The 19,981-nt window shown below is 38.9% G+C and overlaps 1 protein-coding gene across 6 annotated transcripts in view; it reads left to right on the forward strand.

Annotated features, from left to right (window-relative positions):
- DIP2C (disco interacting protein 2 homolog C) overlaps window positions 1-19,981 on the forward strand; it is a 339,072-nt gene that overhangs the window by 259,957 nt on the left and 59,134 nt on the right. For all 6 annotated transcript variants that reach the window (XM_060782554.2, XM_060782555.2, XM_060782556.2 and 3 more), the window contains 8 exons: window positions 2,920-3,022; window positions 3,774-3,838; window positions 5,399-5,492; window positions 6,215-6,334; window positions 8,478-8,592; window positions 14,340-14,479; window positions 17,585-17,721; window positions 19,714-19,922. In XM_060782554.2, the coding sequence (XP_060638537.1) occupies window positions 2,920-3,022; window positions 3,774-3,838; window positions 5,399-5,492; window positions 6,215-6,334; window positions 8,478-8,592; window positions 14,340-14,479; window positions 17,585-17,721; window positions 19,714-19,922 (983 nt within the window). The remainder of the gene's footprint in view (window positions 1-2,919; window positions 3,023-3,773; window positions 3,839-5,398; window positions 5,493-6,214; window positions 6,335-8,477; window positions 8,593-14,339; window positions 14,480-17,584; window positions 17,722-19,713; window positions 19,923-19,981) is intronic.

Here is a 19,981-nt window from a genome sequence, read left to right on the forward strand (position 1 = left end):
GTTGTGTTTTAATTTTTAATGGGGATGCTGGTTAATGTTAGAAGGGCAGAAACAATGACTTACTGCTTCACAGAGCTTGGAAATGCTACTATTTTTCATCTATAACTCCCAGGATCCCCGATCCAGTATGGCTACTTTTCTATGCCCTGCTGTTAAGTGAGATGAGATCTTATCTTCTGCTTCCCAGAATCAGCAGGGGTTCAAGTAGAGCTAATACCTTAAAATGTACATTAGCCATTCATTCTGCTGCCTGACTTTGATTACATATAAGACTAAGCATAAGAGGAAGCATCTATGCTGTTTCTTGTGCAGAGGTTTTCTCCAGATGGACAGTTAGTTGATATTGTTAACAAGTTTATCTATCTATATTTGTGTGCAAGATGTCCTTGCTGACCCACACAATTTACAGGCAATTCCCAGTGCCAGCTTCAGTTTTTTATTCCTATTCTCAAGTGGGTTTTATTTTTAGTTCTGAGATATATCAGCAAAAAGTGCCCCTTCCTTTCCTTTCCTTTCCTTTCCTTTCCTTTCCTTTCCTTTCCATCTGTCTGTCTGTCTATCTATCTATCTATCTATCTATCTATCTATCACCAGAGTTATTATACAGGGTGTCCCAAAGGTCTCCATCCATAGGAAAAATTAAGAAAAATATATTATATTACATTATATTTTTTCAATATTTTAATATTTATGTCCGCATATATATAAATATATATAAAACACTGAAAGAGTTTTGTAAAATTTTGTAATGAATATTTTGTAAATAAAGGTATATTTAGCTGTGGTTTTTAACTTGAATATGTTTTAATGGATTTTAACTGAATTTTTAAAATACTCTTCATATGTAATTCTGTTTTGATGTTTGCATATTTGTTCATTTTGAATTGCATGCTAATGCTTTTATGTTAAAATATCCTTCGGGAAAGATAAAGCGGGGTATAATAATAATAATTATCATCATCATAATCATAATCATAATAATAATAATAGATTCACTAGAACTTATGTCACAAGTACCACCTGCCAGCAGTAAAGAATTGGTGGGATCATAAACCTGCAAAGATCATGGAAAATTAACATGCAAAAATACTGTGGGACTTTCGAATCCAGACTGACAATGTTTTGGAACACAATACACCAGACATCATGATTGTGGAAAAGAAAACAGTCTGGATTATAGATGTCACCATACCAGGTGACAGTCGCATTGAGGAAAAACAACAGGAAAAACTCAGCCGCTATCAAGACCGCAAAATCGAACTGCAAAGGCTCTGGCATAAACCAGTACAGGTGGTCCTAGTGGTCATTGGCGCACTGGGTGCTGTGCCAAAAGATCTCAGCCGGCATTTGGAAACAATAAACATCAACAAAATCACGATCTGTCAACTGCAAAAATCCACCTTACTTGGATCTGCATGCATCATTTGAAAATACATCACACAGTCCTAGACGCCTGGGAAGTGTTCGATTTGTGATTTTTTCATACAAATTCCAGCATATAAATCTCATTTGCTGTGACATACTGTGCATTTATGTTGGTAAAATAATAATAATAATAATAATAATAACAACAACAACAACAACAACAACAACAATAGCTACAATAGCTACAATTTCTCATTTCCCTATGCATGGCAATTATTTGGGGGGGGGGGGCATCCTGTATTACAGTGCAGCAAGGCACCCATGAAATGGTACTTCTGCAGTCTACCTCACTAACTCTAAATTATTTTTTAACTGGAGAACATTTGTACTTCAACCCTTAGGAGCATTTCAGAAAACTGCATCCTGGCTTTTAAAAAATTCAAATAACCCAATTGCTGATCCAAAAAATTGCTACAAGCATTCCACCAAAGGAATAAAAGGAGAAGGCAGCAACAACAACCATTGGAATAATGCAAGGAGTGTTATCACAAGAACTCAAATTTATTTAGATCAGTGGTTCCCAACTTTTTTTGGCCAGGGACCACTTGACCAGGGACCACTCTTCAACATTAGTACCAAAAGGATTATGAATAAGTTTTTGATCAACTTTAGATGTGGTTTGGGGTGCTGATTCCGAAAATTGCATTGGATAGACCACATCAGCTCTAGCTTCTGATACAGAACATGTGCCATGGTCAGCGACAGGGAAGGAGTGGTAGGCAGTGTGAAAGGAGCGCAATTAAATTAAATTAAATTAAATTAAAGGAAGGAGGCTCATTGACCAGATTTTCGTCCATGCAGCCCACTGGTGGTCCGCAGACCACAGGTTAAAAACCACCAATTTAGATGAATCTGGAAAAGCCCAGAGATGCATTCCTTCCCTTATACAGCCAGTCCCCAGGTTATGAACATCCAACTCATAGTTAAAAACAGGGACAACAGGTAGCAAGAGATATCTATCAATCGGAAGGGAAATTCACTCCTGAAAGAGTTGTCTCAACTGAAGGTGTCTCAACTGAAAAGGTGTCTCCAATCCTTGTTTCCACAAGCAAAATTTTTCAAAATCCAGTTATCACAGGGACAGAAATTGTGCTAAAATCTCCTGAACAGGAGCACAGACAGCAAAACAAACACCACAGGAATATTAACCCTTCCCTGTCCTATCCAAAGCTAAACAATATACATTTTTGGCTGGAGTTTCACTTTGAAATGTACTTATTCCAACAAATTCAACTTAAGAACAAACCTACAGAACTCATCCTGTTCATAACTTGGAGACTGTCTGTAAAGAAAAATTGCCTGTGTCACTTTTAGTATGTTTGGGTGGATACCAGAAATGCCTGTTTAGGTGGGGAGTACCTTGGGATTTAGAGCTTGAGAATCACTGCCCTTTCATTCTGTCCTCTCTCGGTTGATTGTCCCTCCTGATTCAGCCTTGATGTGGATTTTTTTTTAAAAAAAAATTATGTATATACTTATTTATTTACTTGGCAGTACAAAACATGCAAAGATGGAAGTGTTCTCGGGGTTACGGTGACAAGAATTGCACTGCTGACCCATTGTCAAGCTCTTACACAAGCCTGTGGATATACAGAAGGTATTTCAGCAAGTTTCCTTCCTAAAAGAAGTAATTTAAATACTATGTAGTATGCTAACTGTTCTTTCTAGATTTAGCTTAGAGATGGAAGAGCTATCATTCCCAAGCAATGATTGGTTTGACCTGTCTTTGGAAAACTGAATTTCATGGGATTTGTTCATCCTTGGCACACTACATAGCAGTTGAAATGACTGTTGCACCAAGATAAATGAGTTTCTGGTTGGAAGATCATGGATAGGATGTAGGCTGATTTTAACTGTCCCGATAGGCTTGTGTCATGGATTGTAATCTTTCTGTGTTTTGGATTAATATAGAAGAGGGAATTTTTCTGTAGAAGAATTCCTGGGCTCTGATGCTTGCTCACATTAAAGAGAGTGCATTGGCCTTTGAGATATGTATCATGAGTCATGTTGCAGAGACATCTGACAACTGTATAGGTGGAGTTGTCCTTTTTCCTAAAATTGTATTCTTTCATAGGTATTTTCTACATTTTTAAAATAAAAAACACTTCTGTTTCCATACAAACAATTGATTATGAGAGGTAATACAAATGAAAACAAGAGTCAAAGAGAAAGGGAACAACAGTTTAGCCAAGAGCAATCAGTCAGTAACAATTTGTCTCAAATGGTTCTGCAGTTCCTCTTTTGGCAATTTTTTGGCAATTGAATGTGTATTCAATTATTTCTTAAACTGAAGGTTTTTTTTCAGGCTGTTTTATAACTCTGTCACTAACCCTTCTTTTATTGTACAGCTGAAACAATTGTGAACGTGTTAGATTTCAAGAAGGATGTTGGCTTGTGGCATGGGATTCTTACGGTGAGTCGTGCTTCATGCAGTCGCTATTGAAGAATGGGATTTATCTATTTCACATTTGCAATCTGATTCGAGATTATTTTGTGGGGAGACGTATCCTAGGAAATGCCATAGGTGCAATCCAATCATACAGAAATTAATTGGGGTTTTTTTCTTAGCAGGAAGTTATTGGGGCAAGGACAACAACTGGCAAAAGAGCTTCAAAGCATCACAATACAATTCTTTATTATGGTCACTGAGTGCCCTGGGAAGGGGAAACACAGCTCCCCAGATTAGAAAACAGTTTAAAACACAGGTTAATGTAAGAAGTATGGAACCGAGGGGGGGGGGGTGAAGACTGATAGGAGGGATCAAGGCATGGGGGGGGGCACTAAAGGGGATGGGAGGGGCACATTACAAGTCTAGTAGCATTTCAGCTGTAACATGTTGCTCTAACCACATTTCCTTGCGGGGTCAATTATCATCCTTCTAATTTTAAGTGCCTGCAGCACAAAACATAGCAACACTGGAAGTGCTAGAGTCAGAGTATGAAAGCATTACTGTTTGGACTGCAACTCCCAGAATCCCCCCCCCTCCAAAAAAAGCAAGGGCAATTTACTGGCATCGATGCTGGCTAGAGAGGAAACCTTTCCAAATTCCTGTTGAATGTAGGTTTCTTTGTTCAACAGTGAGCAGCCTTGGAAAATGTCAAACAACTCCTCTTAACTCATTGTATAAAAATTGAAGAGGTACAACTCCTGAAAGTGGATGTTTTAAAAACTGAGAGGAGACATGATAGCTATGTATAATTATATGAAGGAAAGTCAAAGGGAGAAGGGAGCAAGCTTGTTTTCTGCTACCCTGAATACTAGGATGCAGAACAATGGCTTCGAACTAGAGGAAAGGAGATTCCACTTGAACATTAGGAACATTAGGAAGAACTTCCAAACTGTGAGAGCTGTTCAACAGTTCAAATGTGGTGGAGGCTCCTTCCTTGGAGGCTTTTAAACAGAGGCTGGATGGCCATCTGTAGGGGGTGCTTTGAATGCAATTTTCCTGGTACTTGGCAGGGGATTAGACTGGATGGCCCACGAGGTCTCTTCCAACTCTATTATTTTAATTGAAGATGTACAACTCCTGAAAATGGAGGTTTTAAAAACAGAGGAGTAATGCTTTTTCAGGGTGTATCTACACTATAGAATAAATTAATTTAACTGCCATTGTTCAGTTCTTGTTTGATGAGGCCCCATCACGCTTTGGTGTCAAACTATTAATTCTACAATTTAGATCAATGTTGACCATAGTATATTCACAGCTTAAAGCCTATTCTTGCATTGCCTTTGGATTTCGGTAAAATGAAGCCAGGCAAGTAGTTTTTCTGGGTAACACTCATTCATTTAAGGGTCAACCCCCCCCCCAAAAAAAACCCAAACCTCTGTTCATTTTCCTGATTTTTCAGACTTGTCAGAATTGAGCTGAGAAAGCAAAACATTGGCAGCTATCAACACGGAGAAGATTTTGAGATTGTAGACCATTTGTTTCATTATTATTGTTGAAACCCATATTCCCTTGATTTGATTTCAGAGTGTAATGAACATGATGCATGTCATAAGCATCCCATATTCGTTAATGAAAGTGAACCCACTTTCATGGATACAGAAGGTTTGCCAGTACAAAGGTAAGAGTTACCTTTCTATACTTGCATGCTTTGAACAGATGGGAGATGGTCATCATGGGGAGATCTAACCTATGATGTTGGCTGGTGAGGGTGATGGCTGAAATTCCTCAGGGATCAATTTAAAATAAAACTACAATTTCTCCCAAAATATCCTATAGAGCAATGGTTCTCAACCTGTGGTTCTCCAGATGTTTTGCCTTCAACTCCCAGAAGTCCTAACAGCTGGTAAACTGCCTGGGATTTTTGGGAGTTGTAGGCCAAAACACCTGGAGACCCACAGGTTGAGAACCACAGCTATAGAAAGTTAAAGGCATTATCACTATGTTTTGGGCCCCTAAATTAGACTCATGAGAGACCTTTTTTAAAAAAGGAGTGAGTTACATTTGTTTATATTGTTTAAAAAGGGCTTTCATTGGCCGAAAATGGCCCAAAAAGATATAAAAACATGGTAAAAATGTCTTTGGGAATGCACACACTGTTTTCCTTTTTTGCTGGGAAGATGTATTGGGATGTATTTTCCTCCCACACATACCTCACCCCTGAAGGCTATAAAGCATACACTTCTAAACTGGGATTTTCCTCTGTTTACCATAGTAATAAATGCCAATCTTCTGCATCTTCCTGTTTGTTTGTGGCGTGTCTTATGAGATTTATTGTGTACTTAACTAAGTGTCGAACTTTTCAAGCTCAAATTGAACTTTTTCCTCTCTTCTCCTCTCCAGCAAAAGTTGCCTGTGTAAAATCCAGGGATATGCACTGGGCATTAGTAGCACATAGAGATCAACGAGATATCAACCTTTCCTCGCTCCGTATGCTAATAGTAGCTGATGGCGCCAATCCATGTAAGTGGTGGTGAGAGAACGCAAGAAGGGCATAATGATGGATTGGGCATCCTTGGTTGACCTCAGTGATGATGCAAGCCAGTGAAAGAGGCTGCATATTTTAAGTGTTTGGTGGATGTTTTCATTAACAAATTCATTCCATGTGTGAGATGGTTTGTTTTCACATTTGGTTTTGGGTTGGCATTTAAAAATGATTGGCTTTGGCACAAATAGCAATAGCTTCGTGAACATTTTGAGTTTCTGTGCAAACTGTTTTCAGAAATGATAATTTATTTTGGTTTGGGGTTTCTTTTTAAGTGTTGCTTTCTTCCATAAAATCCTGAAGCAAACCTGATATTCCACATTAATGCAGCAAATCCAATTAAATATGATATGACAAGCTGTTATGTAAAGGTTGAATAAAATGTATCCTTCAGCAGTAGGAAGGAGCAGAAGATTTCTCTCTGCAAAGCTTTCAAAAGTTTTATTTTCATACTTGGATAGACATAACAGAGTAAAAAGTAACCTTGAATGTAAATGTGAAGTATGAAGGATGTTTTGTCACAAGAGGATGCTCTTCCTTTGGCTTTTACCTCTTCAGTTATTTTTTCTCTTTGGTATAGCTACATACTTTGTTTATTTATTTGGATTGCTCTTTATGTTTTATTTATTGAGCTGGTTTTGTCACAAACATTAACTTTGTTATGAAACCAGCTATATAAACATCAAGAAGAAGTCAGCAAAATACATCAATGATGATGACAATGGTGATGATGATGCTGATGGTAATGATAATGATATCATCAGCTCTCTGTTTCTAGGGATTTCAACTATCCATGGCTTCAAAATATTTTAAAAATCCAAAAAAACAATATTTGGTTTTGCCATTTTATATAAAAGATGTCAATTTACTATGCTGTTGACTTGAGCATCTAAAGGTTTTGGTATCAAACCATCCACAGCAGATACCTTGGGCCTACTGTAAAAAGAATATATAACAACATAATACAGATGATAAAAAGAAACTAATTATAATTTAATTAGTTTTTAAGTGTATTTTAAACTATTTGCCTTTTAGTATGATTTTAGCCAATCCAGGAGAAGAGCAGGATATACAGTGAAAGAACAAACTAATGACCAAGTGATTGAAGCCCAAATGAATCCAAAAAAGCTTCTAACATAATAATGATAGAGCAGAATCTCTGGGAAACTAATTCCATAGCCTTGGTAGCACCATTGAGAAAACCCTGATCTTTGACACCATCCTCTGTACCAGGGCTTCTTAAACTTTTCCACTCTTAAAACAGCCACTAGGTGGCATTCACAAAAAAGGACCCCAACATGGAATGAAGGGAGCCCCATTTTGTTTAGGACACAAAATATAGTGGTCTGTGAAAATACCCAGTTTCTGACTCACTTAGAGTATACAAGAGTCAAAACTTAATTTATTTGATTTATATCCTACTTTACTCCCGAATGAATTGATTGGGTTCCAGTGAAGCTGTTTGAAAATCCTTGGCATATTCACATGTTTTTCTACTTTGATAATGCATGCCAGAATAAAGAAAAGAAAAGCGTGATTAAGCCATTAGAAGCAGCAGGGGGAGAGGTTATTCTGTTTCTTGAAACCAAACATTAAGCTCCATGTGAAAGAGAATTTTCTACATGTATCTCCTTTTCTAGATACCAGGTATTCTGCTAGGATCCTGCAAATTGGTATTAATTATGTTGGAAGAAAATTCTATCCTACATGGGGTTTTAATTAATGTATTTTAAAAAGCCTACTGCATAACTGAGATGCAAGCCGTCCTTCCCTTTTTTATGAAACATTTAGGAAAGAATGTTCTAAATCTGTCCAAATTGGATTGAAAAGGATTACAGATCCCTACCAGTCCTTTGGAAATTAAGACTCTGTGCCACCTGAAGATCCCCTTGTATTAGAAAGATCCTTTTCAGCACATAGGACAGATATTATTGTAATCAAATGCCTAGAAGAATCAGCCATCATGGCCAATGATGAAGAATGTTGGAGTTTCTTTGTCCAACCACATCTGTTAGTAGACATCTCTATGTCTACTATGTGTGTAAGAAATTTGAATGATACAGATATATCTAGTCTTTTGAAATGTTCTATTCAGTCAAATTCCTTTATTTTTAATTCCAGGGTCCATTTCTAGTTGTGACGCATTTCTTAATGTCTTCCAAAGCAAAGGCCTAAGACAAGAAGTCATCTGTCCTTGTGCTAGTTCACCAGAAGCTCTCACAGTGGCTATTAGAAGGTAACGTATTTCTATGTTTAAAATAAACAGTTCTGAAGGCAATGTAGGTTTGTATCTAAAGTTGTCCCAGATCCAAAGAAATGGGGAAACATTTGATCATGGAATTCATCACAGAAGGGAGACATTACTTCTCCCTTAAAGGTAAAAGTTTCCCCAGACATTAAGTCTAGTTGTGTCCGACTCTGGGGGTTGGTGCTCATCTTCATTTCTAAGCTGAAGAGCTGGCATTGTCCGTAGACACCTCCAAGGTCATGTGGCCTGCATGACTTCATGGAGTGCCATTACCTTCCCGCAGAAGCGATACCTATTCATCTACTCACATTAGCATGTTTTCGAATTGCTAAGTTGGCAGAAGCTCGGCCTAACAGCAGGAGCTCACCCTGCTCCCTTTATTTGAACCTCTGACTTTTCGGTCATCAGCTCTGCAGCTGCGTTATCAGGGGGCTTCTCCCTTAGTTTTGGGTTTTTCCTGGTTTCCTCTGCTTTTATTCTTTTTAAAACCAGTCCGTTATTAAAGATGGTTTACAGACTAGTTGCTTTTCACTGAAGTGTAATAGGAATTATATACACTAGACCCCCAGTTAACCAGAATTCAAGTAGCTGGAGCTCTCAAGCAGCCATTCCAAATTTTGAAGAAATAATACTTTAAATATAAATTGAAATAAAATCAATTTTAGCAGAAATATTAAGTTAAATTCATATTCAAATTGCTTTAAATGTCAACATTATTGTAATGTCAATACACAGTTTATGATATGGCATAGTATTAGTTAGGTCTATTTGCAATAGTAACTCTCATGCAATCAGAAACTCAATTTATTCGCCATTGACCAATTTTCATGGGTGTTGCTTAAAACAGAGTCTACTGTAGTTGGGTTACTGTAAGTTTTTTGGGCTGAATGGCCATGTTCCAGAAGCATTCTCTCCTGACGTTTCACCTGCATCTGTGGCAGGCATCATCAGAGCTTGTGAGGTCTACTGTAGTTGTTTTTTTACATGCAGATTTCACTCTCTTTTTCCCAATTTCGCCTGTCTTTCAGAAGCTATAATATTTTCATGTTGAAAATGTGGAAAGTCAACGTTACATACATGTGATTCCAAAATGCTTGGTACTTTATTCAAAGATCCATTGTGTTGCATTGTATATCAAGCCATATAACCTACTTGCTCTGTTTTGGTTGTTCTCAACCTGTGGGTCCCCAGATGTTTTGGCCTTCAACTCCTAGAAATCCTAACAACTGGTAAACTGGCTGGCATTTCTGAGAGATGTAGGCCAAAACACCTGGAGACCCACGGTTGAGAACCACTGCTCTATATGCTTTTTAATGTGGTTGTTTTCATTATGGCTGTAGAGAAATAATGGTGATCCCATGATTTCCCCCACTAAACATTCCTAAAAGCTAGAGGCAACTAGAATGTGGTGCTTACATTTGCATTGGGGTAATAGTTAAAAGGGAGTCAGTGTGCCGTAGTAATTAGTCCGTTGGAGCAAAGAGACTTAGGTTTATATCCCTGACCACAGGCTGACCTTGTTTAATTCGGTCTGTCAGGGTAACCTTCCCACAAGTTGGTTGTGAGCATAAAATAGCAGGGAAGTATATTAAAGTTTCAGGATATGAATGTGATTATAGGCTTTGTCCACATCTGTCTTGGCTTATGTTGACATATAATATTATGCCATAATTTGCCATTTAATTTGTATTTTAAGCGACATTATTTATTTCTTGCAATATTACTGATAGTATTGTCAAAGGCTTTCATGGCCGGAATCACTGGGTTGTTGTAGGTTTTTTTTGGGCTATATGGCCATGTTCTAGAGGCATTCTGTCCTGACGTTTTACCTGAGAATGACATCTAATCACCTCTCAACAAAAATTTGCTCTAGGCACTGTCAGGCCATTATATGCTAATCAAGGTGGTCAGTTGAAACATTCACACCTAGCTCCAGCAGACAAGAGTCCTTTGTCTCACCCTGGTCATTCCACAGATATATAAACCCTTTTTCCCAGTTCCAACAGACCTTCACTACCTCTGAGGATGCTTGCCATAGATGCAGGTGAAACGTCAGGAGAGAATGCCTCTAGACTATGGCCATATAGCCCAAAAAAACCCTACAATAACCCATTACTGATAGTTGTGTTTTAATTTATGGTGGGGGTTGCCTTCCATCCCAAACAGGTGGGGAAACTGGAATGTAAATCAAAGCACTCAATCAGGCTATCCATAATAATCATCAAGTAATATAGCATGTTGGAGGAAAGTTCTGAGAGTGCCTTGGACTGCGAGAAGACCCAACCAGTCCATCCTCCAGGAAATAAAGCCCGGCTGCTCACTGGAAGGAAGGATACTAGAGACAAAGTTGAAGTACTTTGGTCACATCATGAGGAGACAGCAAAGCCTAGAGAAGACAATGATGCTGGGGAAAGTGGAAGGCAAAAGGAAGAGGGGCCGACCAAGGGCAAGATGGATGGATGGCATCCTTGAAGTGACTGGACTGACCTTGAAGGAGCTGGGGGTGGTGACGGCCAACAGGGAGCTCTGGCGTGGGCTGGTCCATGAGGTCACGAAGAGTCGGAGACGACTGAACAAATGAACAACAATATAGCATGTTATGAGTCCACTGGATAACATGGGAAACTTTCTCCTTCGATTGAGGCCATTGGTCCACCTTAGTATTTTCTACACTGAGTTGCAACTTCTCTCTGTGGTTTCATAGGCAAGCAGTATCATAGATTGAGTTTGGTATGCAGAGCAAGTTCCCTACTGTTGCATTATGATATAAACATGGTTTTTCATGTTGTCTATATAGGTTTATTCACAAGTTCAATATTTGCCTCAAGCTGCACTGCAGGAAATAACAAGGAAAATGCATTACCTGGATATTGTAATATATGCTTGCACATGTATATTGGAACCGTTAATGAGTTTTAGATCCCAGACTAAATATAGTGATGCCCCATCAATTTTCATAGGATTGGCACCACTTTGTCTTCTCTGGTTATTGTAGGGTTTTTTCATATCAATCCCCCCAAAAATGGAAATGGAACATTAGTGCTCCATGCTTGTCCTTTTGACATGTTTACGTTGCTTCCAGAAATGATAGGTTTCATCTAGTTAAATGCATCTAAATGGTTGAAAATAAATTAATGAATCAATTATCTGTGCACCATAGCGAACTTAAACTTACAATCTCTGATAAGGTTCAGTTTATATTGTAATATTCTCCCAGTCTTGTTTGCTTTACTCTTGTACGATGACACAATCTGATTTTAAAAGCAAAACGATAGAGAATTTTCTGTTTCCAAGGTGATCTTCTGAGCAGCATGGTACATGTGACAGATTACAGGGCTGGAGATGATGTTGATCAATAGTGTGGCTGCACTTTTCTCCTAAATGATGTGGACGCCATTCATCACTTCTGGCCATGTACTGAGCTCCCATTTGTTATGCCTTACTGCACATTCAAATCAACCTATGGCTAGCACATTTGATCCTTTTTGTTGGTTTTATGTTGCAGGAGGAAGGAAGTCCCTAAGTAATTGCAATTTGTGGAGCCAGTCACCTGTTGTTGCTTTTTAATTAACAGGATTACTTGATGCCCAGCTAGTGTTTCAGAAAACCCAGGGAATATCAGGAGAACCCATTTCTTATGCCAGTTTGCAAAAGCCAGAGATGACACGAATGCCTTTGTTTGATGTCTCAAGGCATCCTCACATTACATGAGAACATCTACCCTTACTAAAAGCAGCATCTATTGGAAAGAGTCTTGCCACTGTGGAAGACAGCATGCAAAGTTTAGCTGCCCAGTTGCTGTTGGACTGCAAGTCCCATCAGTCCTAACCAAGATAGCCAGCAGTGAAGAATACCTTCGCGATCGCATCTTCTATGAACCGGCACGAACTTTAAGATCTTCCGGGGAGGTCCTCCTTTCACTCCCAGCACCGTCACAAGCAGGGTCGGTGGCGACGAGAGAGAGGGCCTTCTCGGTGGAGGCCCCCCACCTCTGGAACTCCTTTCCTAGAGAAATAAGGCAGGCCCCATCCCTCCCCTCCTTTCGTAAGAGCCTGGATACCTGGTGGTTTAAACAAGCCTTTGAGGACCACTAGTTCTAGCTCAGCCCCAGAGACTGTTGAATATGGCCATATCTTTTTCCACCAATTACCCAGGTTGCTTTCTCCTATTAGACCCTGGAAATGAACAGCCATAGACTCTACCTAATTTCCCGGGCCCTCTACAAATTGCACTAGCCTCGGCCCAGCCTTTTAAATTGCCTTGAACAGGCAGGATTATTTTAAATATATAGGTGCTATTGTGATTTTTGTACTTATATTGTCTTGTTAATTTTATGTTTATGCTGTTTTCTTTATATGTATTGATGGTATTACTTGGAAACTACTCTGAGTCCCCTCAGGGAGATAGAGCGGTATATAAATAAAGTTTTGTTGTTGTTGTTGTTGTTGAGTGTTCTGGTCTATCAACATCTGGAGATTCTCATGTCACTCAACCCTGTACTAAACCAAATAGTAGATATATATTTGTCAAAGGTTTTCATGGCTGGAATCACTGGGTTGTTGTAGGTTTTTTTCGAGCTATATGGTCATGTTCTAGAGGCATTCTCTCCTGATGTTTCGCCTGCATCAATGGCAAGCATCCTCAGAGGTAGTGAGGTCTATTGGAACTAGGGAAAGGGGTTTATATATCTGTGGAATGACCAGGGTGAGACAAGGGACTCTTATCTGTTGGAGTTAGGTGTGAATGTTTCAACTGACCACCTTGATTAGCATTTGATGGCCTGGCAGTGCCTGGGGCAATCTTTTGTTGCGAGGTGATTAGATGTCCCTGATTGTTTCCTCTCTATTGTTTTACTGTTGTAATTTTAGAGTTTTTTAATACTGGTAGCCAGATTTTGTTCATTTTCATGGTTTCCTCCTTTCTGTTGTTCACATGCTTGTAGATTTCAATGGCTTCTCTGTGTAGTCTGACATGGTGGTTGTGAGAGTGGTCCAGCATTTCTGTGTTCTCAAATAATATGCTGTGTCCAGGTTGGTTCATCAGGTGCTCTGCTATGGCTGACTTCTCTGGTTGGAGTAGTCTGCAGTGCCTTTCATGTTCCTTGATTCGTGTTTGGGCAACGCTGTGTTTGGTGGTCCCTATGTAGACTTGTAGATCTACTAGACATAGTAGATATGTTTTCCTCCCTTTTGCCTTTTGACTTGATCACACAATTCTATGCAAAATTCTTCTTCAGGGATGCATCTGCATACACTGTAGAATTAAAGCTGTTTCACATCACTTTAACTGCTATAGGTAGGTAAAGGTAGTCCCCTGACATTAAGTCCAGTCATGTCTGACTATGGGGTGTGGTGCTCATCTCCATTTCTAAGCCGAAGAGCCAGCATTGTCTGTAGACACCTCCAAGGTCATGTGGCCGGCATGACTGCATGGAGCGCCGTTATAACTGCTATAGTTTGCGGTAATTGAATCATGGGAGTTGCAATTTGGTGAGGCACTAGACCTCTTTGGCAGAGAAGGCTAATGGCATTATAAAACTTCAGTTCCCATGATTGCACACATTGAAAAGTGGCATCAAACTGTATTGATTCTACTGTGTAGATCCAACCTAGGATGCAATATCCTCGCTTGGCTTCCTTCCTCCATAGCTACACCCCATGTTTCCCTATCACGTGTCTTCCTCTTTTGAAAATAGGACAGAATAAACATTTCTTACCACATTTCTTACCATGTAGGCCAACAGATGACAGCAACCAACCACCGGGCCGAGGGGTCCTGTCCATGCATGGCCTTACTTATGGCGTCATTAGAGTGGATTCTGAAGAAAAGCTTTCTGTGCTAACAGTGCAAGATGTTGGTTTGGTGATGCCAGGAGGTAAGGCTGCCACATATTTCTCTAGAAATCATGGACTTTTACTTGGATGCATACAGCCACATGAGATCTGTTCAGAAAAGACAAATCGTTTCAAATAAACGGTTGTAATGTTCCTCCTAAAATATCTCGGGAATTTTAGATTCTGTAATTTATCAAAGAATCTCTGACAGCTCTGAAAAGGTTTTAAAATGTTTCAAACTGCTCGAGCAGTGTGCATGAATTATGGTATAAGCACTTTTTATACATCTGAAAAAAGGTCAGGCAACAGCTGAGTATTTTTTTAAAACTGTCTCCTTTCCCCATAATTATACACAAACGAAGCTGTTGCTTATCTCTCTCAAAACTCTTTCATGTAGTTTATTTTGTGGATCTAAAGGAATTTTTAAATACACATTCAAAAAATAAACACAATATGAACTACATTACTATACTCAAGTATAGGTAAAGGTAGTCCCCTGACATTAAGTCCAGTCATGTCTGTAATAGTATTAATAATAATAGAGTGGGATAATGGAAATTTAATAATACCAGTAATAATAGAGTATAATAAATGTAATAATAATAATAGAGTAAAATAATACATGTAATAATAATAAGAATAATAACAATGTAAAATAATAAATAAATTGTGTGTAAGCTGAGGGGGACATTTTCAGCCTAAAAAAGGCTGGAAAACTAGGCTTATATTCAACAATATACAATATGTTATTTTAGCTGCTCTTGTCCCAAATTATCTGAATAGCAATCGACTCCATTTATATTTGCTCGTTTTGATTTCTCTTTCTCCCAAAACTTAATAAACTCCTACATATTGGAGAGCTATTTCTCATGTTCAGTAGAGTTTTCATGGCGGTGTACTGTTCCCAAATGTTGGCAGTTGAAATAGCAAGGAGTTATACTTGAGCAAACATTTATTATTATTATTATTATTATTATTATTATTATTATTTATTTATTTATTTATTTATTTATTTACCATATTTCTATCCCTCCCTATCTCACCCCAAGGGAGACTCGGAGCAATTTAGAGCTTTGCACAATTCAATGCCACATCAAAACATAAACATAACAGATTATAAATACATTAAACATTAAATCATTAAACTTAGGTAAAAAGGCATAATTCCCATTTGTTTCTGTGAACAACATCTTTCCTACTGGCCATGTTCATGACACTATTTCATGGAGGGTGCCAACTCCATTGAAAATTTTGGAAGACTTGCTGTATGTAGTTTTTTTCTTCTTCTCCACTGTTTCTGAGTCTGTACTCTGTTACGAATGCAACCATCCCTCAGCTGGACATGTGTATACAATTATTTAAAGACATTGATGTCTTAGGCAGATTGTGGTAAGTTTCAGGCTGATGCCCTGAGTCTGAACTTCCAAACCTGACATGAAACTTGAATTACTTTTATGCATGGCCAATTTTTTCCATGAAGGACCTCACAATAAATCATGTTTTTTGTATTTTAAAACTGTGGCATGGTAAGGTCTACTTGGTAAAAGCTGAAATCATTACAGACTAGATTGCAGCCCTGAATTGGTGTGTACATATGTTTCTCAGTGGATGGAAGTGAATGCAAAACTAGTGCTCCTTGCACTTATAAAGGCATTTTGCTCTCTCTTCTCTTTCCACTCTCTGTCACGTTGGCTCCTTTCCCTGTTTCTAAACATATGCTTGTCTCAGGATTTACTGCAGTAGCAATCCATCAGGAGTCCTATATGGCTTTCCCTTTTTATGCCCAAGATTGGAGAGAGCAGAAGCATTAAAAGGCACTTCTGTCATGGCAGAATCATTTCCAAGAAGTTGGACTACAGGGTCGTTCTGGAAGATTTCTTTTCTTGACAGCATTGCATCTTCTCTTCCCACCTTTTCCCCCTCCTCTGTAATAATGATCAAGAGTATATTTATCCTTCTGCAGCCATCCCTCTTTTTATAGCTTTAGCTATAAAGCATGGGATGTCTGTCTTATCTCTGCTTAATATTTAATATGATTTTGTTTGAGGAATTACGTCTATATTTTCAGTTCTCGCTATACCATAAAAAAACCCATAACAACCTTGCTTTCCGAGGGAAGGAGGGAGAGCTCTGACAACAATAGTTCTCTTGACAACCTTTCTGAAGTCTGAATAGAAGTTCAGTGATTACTAAGGCGCCAACCCATAGTATCTCTCACATTAGCTCTTTCAAAGCTTGGTGCACAGCATGAGCTATTAAATCTGAACTTGCTATCATATGCACAATGCAAAATTAGCTTTTAAGGCTTATGGTATTTATAAGAATGTGTGTGTGCATCTGTGTGTATGTGTATGTATGTGCCTTCCAGTTGCATGAATTTCACAGGGTTTTCTTAGGCAAGAAATATTCAGAGGTAGTTTTGCCAGTTCCTTCCTCTGAAACAGAGCCTATGGAACCTTGTTGTCACTGACAGTCACCCATCCAAGTACTAACCAGTGCTGACCCCACATATCTTCCAGAATCAGACATGATCTGATACTTTCAGGGCAGTGGTTCCCAACTTTTTTTGACCAGGGACCACTTGAGCAGGGGCCACTTGAACAGGGACCACTCTCCAACATTAGTATGAAACAGATTATGAATCAGTTTTTGGTCAACTTCAGATTCATATTGGTTATTTGCGGTGCTGATTCAGAAAATTGAATTGGATAGACATCAGCTCTAGTTGCTGATATAGAACATATGCCATCCAGTAGTCACCATCTGCTTGCCCGCAGAAAACTATATTTAATAATCTAGAGATGATGTGGTAGTACGTACCTTTCACGGCTAGTCAGCCACTCCTCTCCCGATATCCCCGTTACCTCGGCACTATAAGAGGGTTTTGCGGGGCTAATCTCTCTCATTGCCAGGTGGTTTCGAGGCAATGATATAGTAATGGTGATGCCATGAACCATATTTTCATTCTTGCAGACCACAGTTGGTCCATGGACCACAGGTTGGGAACCACTGCTTTAGGGTATTTCCAAGAATATTAGGCAATTAAAATATTAAGTCAACTTTAAACCTTTCTGGTAGTTTCTGCCTGTCCTTTCGTAAGCCTACCGTATGTCTTCCAACAAACTATGTTGCTTTCTCTTACCTAGCCATCATGTGTGCAGTGAAACCAGATGGAGTGCCTCAGCTCTGTCGAACAGATGAAGTAGGTGAACTCTGTGTATGTGCAATTGCTACTGGTACATCATACTATGGGCTCTCTGGAATGACCAAAAACACATTTGAGGTGAGTTGGGATTCACCAAGGGGGTTCCTTTTTTATACTTCTACGTTTGAAAAATGTTTTGGATTAATTAGGACTGATATAAACAATCCTGTTGAATTTTTATAGATTGGTGAAGACTTCATTATGTTAAACCCGACCATTAGTTCATCTAACACAGGGATTCTCAAACTTTTTAAACAGAGGGACCACTTCATAGTCCCTCAGATTGTTGGGGGGCTGAGCTATAGTTTGAAAAAAACATAATCGAATTCCTATGCACATTGCACATATCTCATTTTAACCAACCTAAACTTACTAGTATTTCAGTGGGAAGTGTGGACCTCTGTTTTGGCTGAGGAGTTAAGTTAATTAGGATTGTTGTTGTTATATGCCTTCAAGTCATTTCAGACTTAGGGCAACCCTAAGTCTAAAATGTAGGGTGGGGTCAGGTGAATGATCTTGGAGGGCCTGCAGGTCGTAGTTTGGGGACTCCTGATCTGACACATTATCACCTATTCCAATGGATAGCAAGTAAAATTACTTTTATACTGAATCCAACATTGTTATTCATTCAGGCATTACCAGCTGATCTTCCATAAAGCTTCCTGTACATACCAAGTTTGAACCATTAGCCCATTTAACACAAATTGTCTACACTGTTCCTAAACACTAATATCCTCCTCAGAACATTAAGACTCTTATACGGAAAGCATTTATCATGAAGCAGGAAAAAGGATTTTCTGTAGTCTGAGCCTACATTTACATGTCTGCATTTGAATAGGAATATTTATAATATATCGCTTAGAGTTCAAATATAATTCCTGTGCCATCTTTTTAAATTAGCTATAGATCACTCAACATTGTTCTCTAGTAAGCCACACAAATTAAGCAAAGCAAGCCAGATGTATATGGTTTCTGAAATGAAAACATCCGAAAGTAATATGTAGGGAAGGTAGGAGGAAATTCAGGATGTGTTTCATTAAGGAGATAAGGACACTGGAGGGCATGCACATGCCAGTAACATAATGGAATCCCTCTCTGTTTCCTTTTCTGATACTTTGTTTTCATATATCCTTCAACAGTGCCTTGGGGAAGGTTCTAGCAGCTATGAATGCTAAGGCAAAACAATATGAAAAAGTAGTAAAAGTGAGAGTTAAAACCTAAAACCTGTCCTCAGTGCAACTGCAGGAAAAGACACTTCTATCTACTTCATCACACTAGAGAATGAATCCACTTTAAATCTGGTTGCTGCCTTCTGCAGAATTCTGGGGTTTGTAGTTTAGTGAGGCTGTTAAAGGCTCTTCCCTAAACTACAAAACCCAGAATTCTGCAGGAGGCATGAACCAGATTTCAAATGGATTCATTCTCAAATGTGGTGAAGTAGCAAGACAGTTGAAGAACTTATCATCATCAGAACTTGGCTCAGATTGACCATTCCTTAACTCTCATGATATCTAGCCCAACCTTGAATGTGCCAAGTTAGTCAGAACTCTTCTACAACCTGAACATTTAAGGATTTGTTTTACCAGCTACTGACATCCCACCGTTACTTAAATTCCATATGTTTCAGGAGTATCAGGATGGATATCTTTTGCAGGAAGTAATCAAGGCTAAGAGTGTATGCCTCATTTGCTATAACTCATAAGTTGTGTATTTTGTGGCATGTATTGTGAAGCAAGATGATAACCAAGTAATCCTCCAGATGAGGTTGGACTGAAAGTCCCAGTAACTGTAGTCTATATAGCAGGGATGGGCAAACTTTGGCCCTCCAAATGTTTTGGACTTCAACTTCCACAGCTGTAGGCTGTTAGGAATCGTAGGAGATGAAGTCCAAACACCTGAAGGGCCAAAGTTTGCTCATGCCTGCTGCATAACCATTAGGGAAGATTTCTGGAAACTAAAGTTCTGTGTTTGGGAGCTGCATAGTTCTCACCCCAGCTCTAAAAACTCCATACACTGATCCACTTGATTCTTTTAAAATCAAAGTCCATTCTTTTTATCTCTGTCTTGCAGGTGTTCCCTATGACCAGTTCAGGTGCACCAATAAGTGAATACCCTTTTATAAGAACGGGACTGCTTGGATTTATTGGCCCAGGTGGACTTGTATTTGTTGTTGGCAAAATGGATGGCCTTATGGTTGTTAGTGGACGAAGGCACAATGCAGATGACATCGTAGCCACAGCACTGGCAGTGGAACCAATGAAATTTGTCTATAGGGGAAGGTTGGTGCATTTTCCTTCTCATTTAAAAAAAAACCAAGGGGGAGATTCAAGAAAAGGCA

The sequence above is a fragment of the Anolis sagrei genome, chromosome 6 (assembly GCF_037176765.1).
Source record: "Anolis sagrei isolate rAnoSag1 chromosome 6, rAnoSag1.mat, whole genome shotgun sequence".
NCBI lineage: Eukaryota > Metazoa > Chordata > Lepidosauria > Squamata > Dactyloidae > Anolis > Anolis sagrei.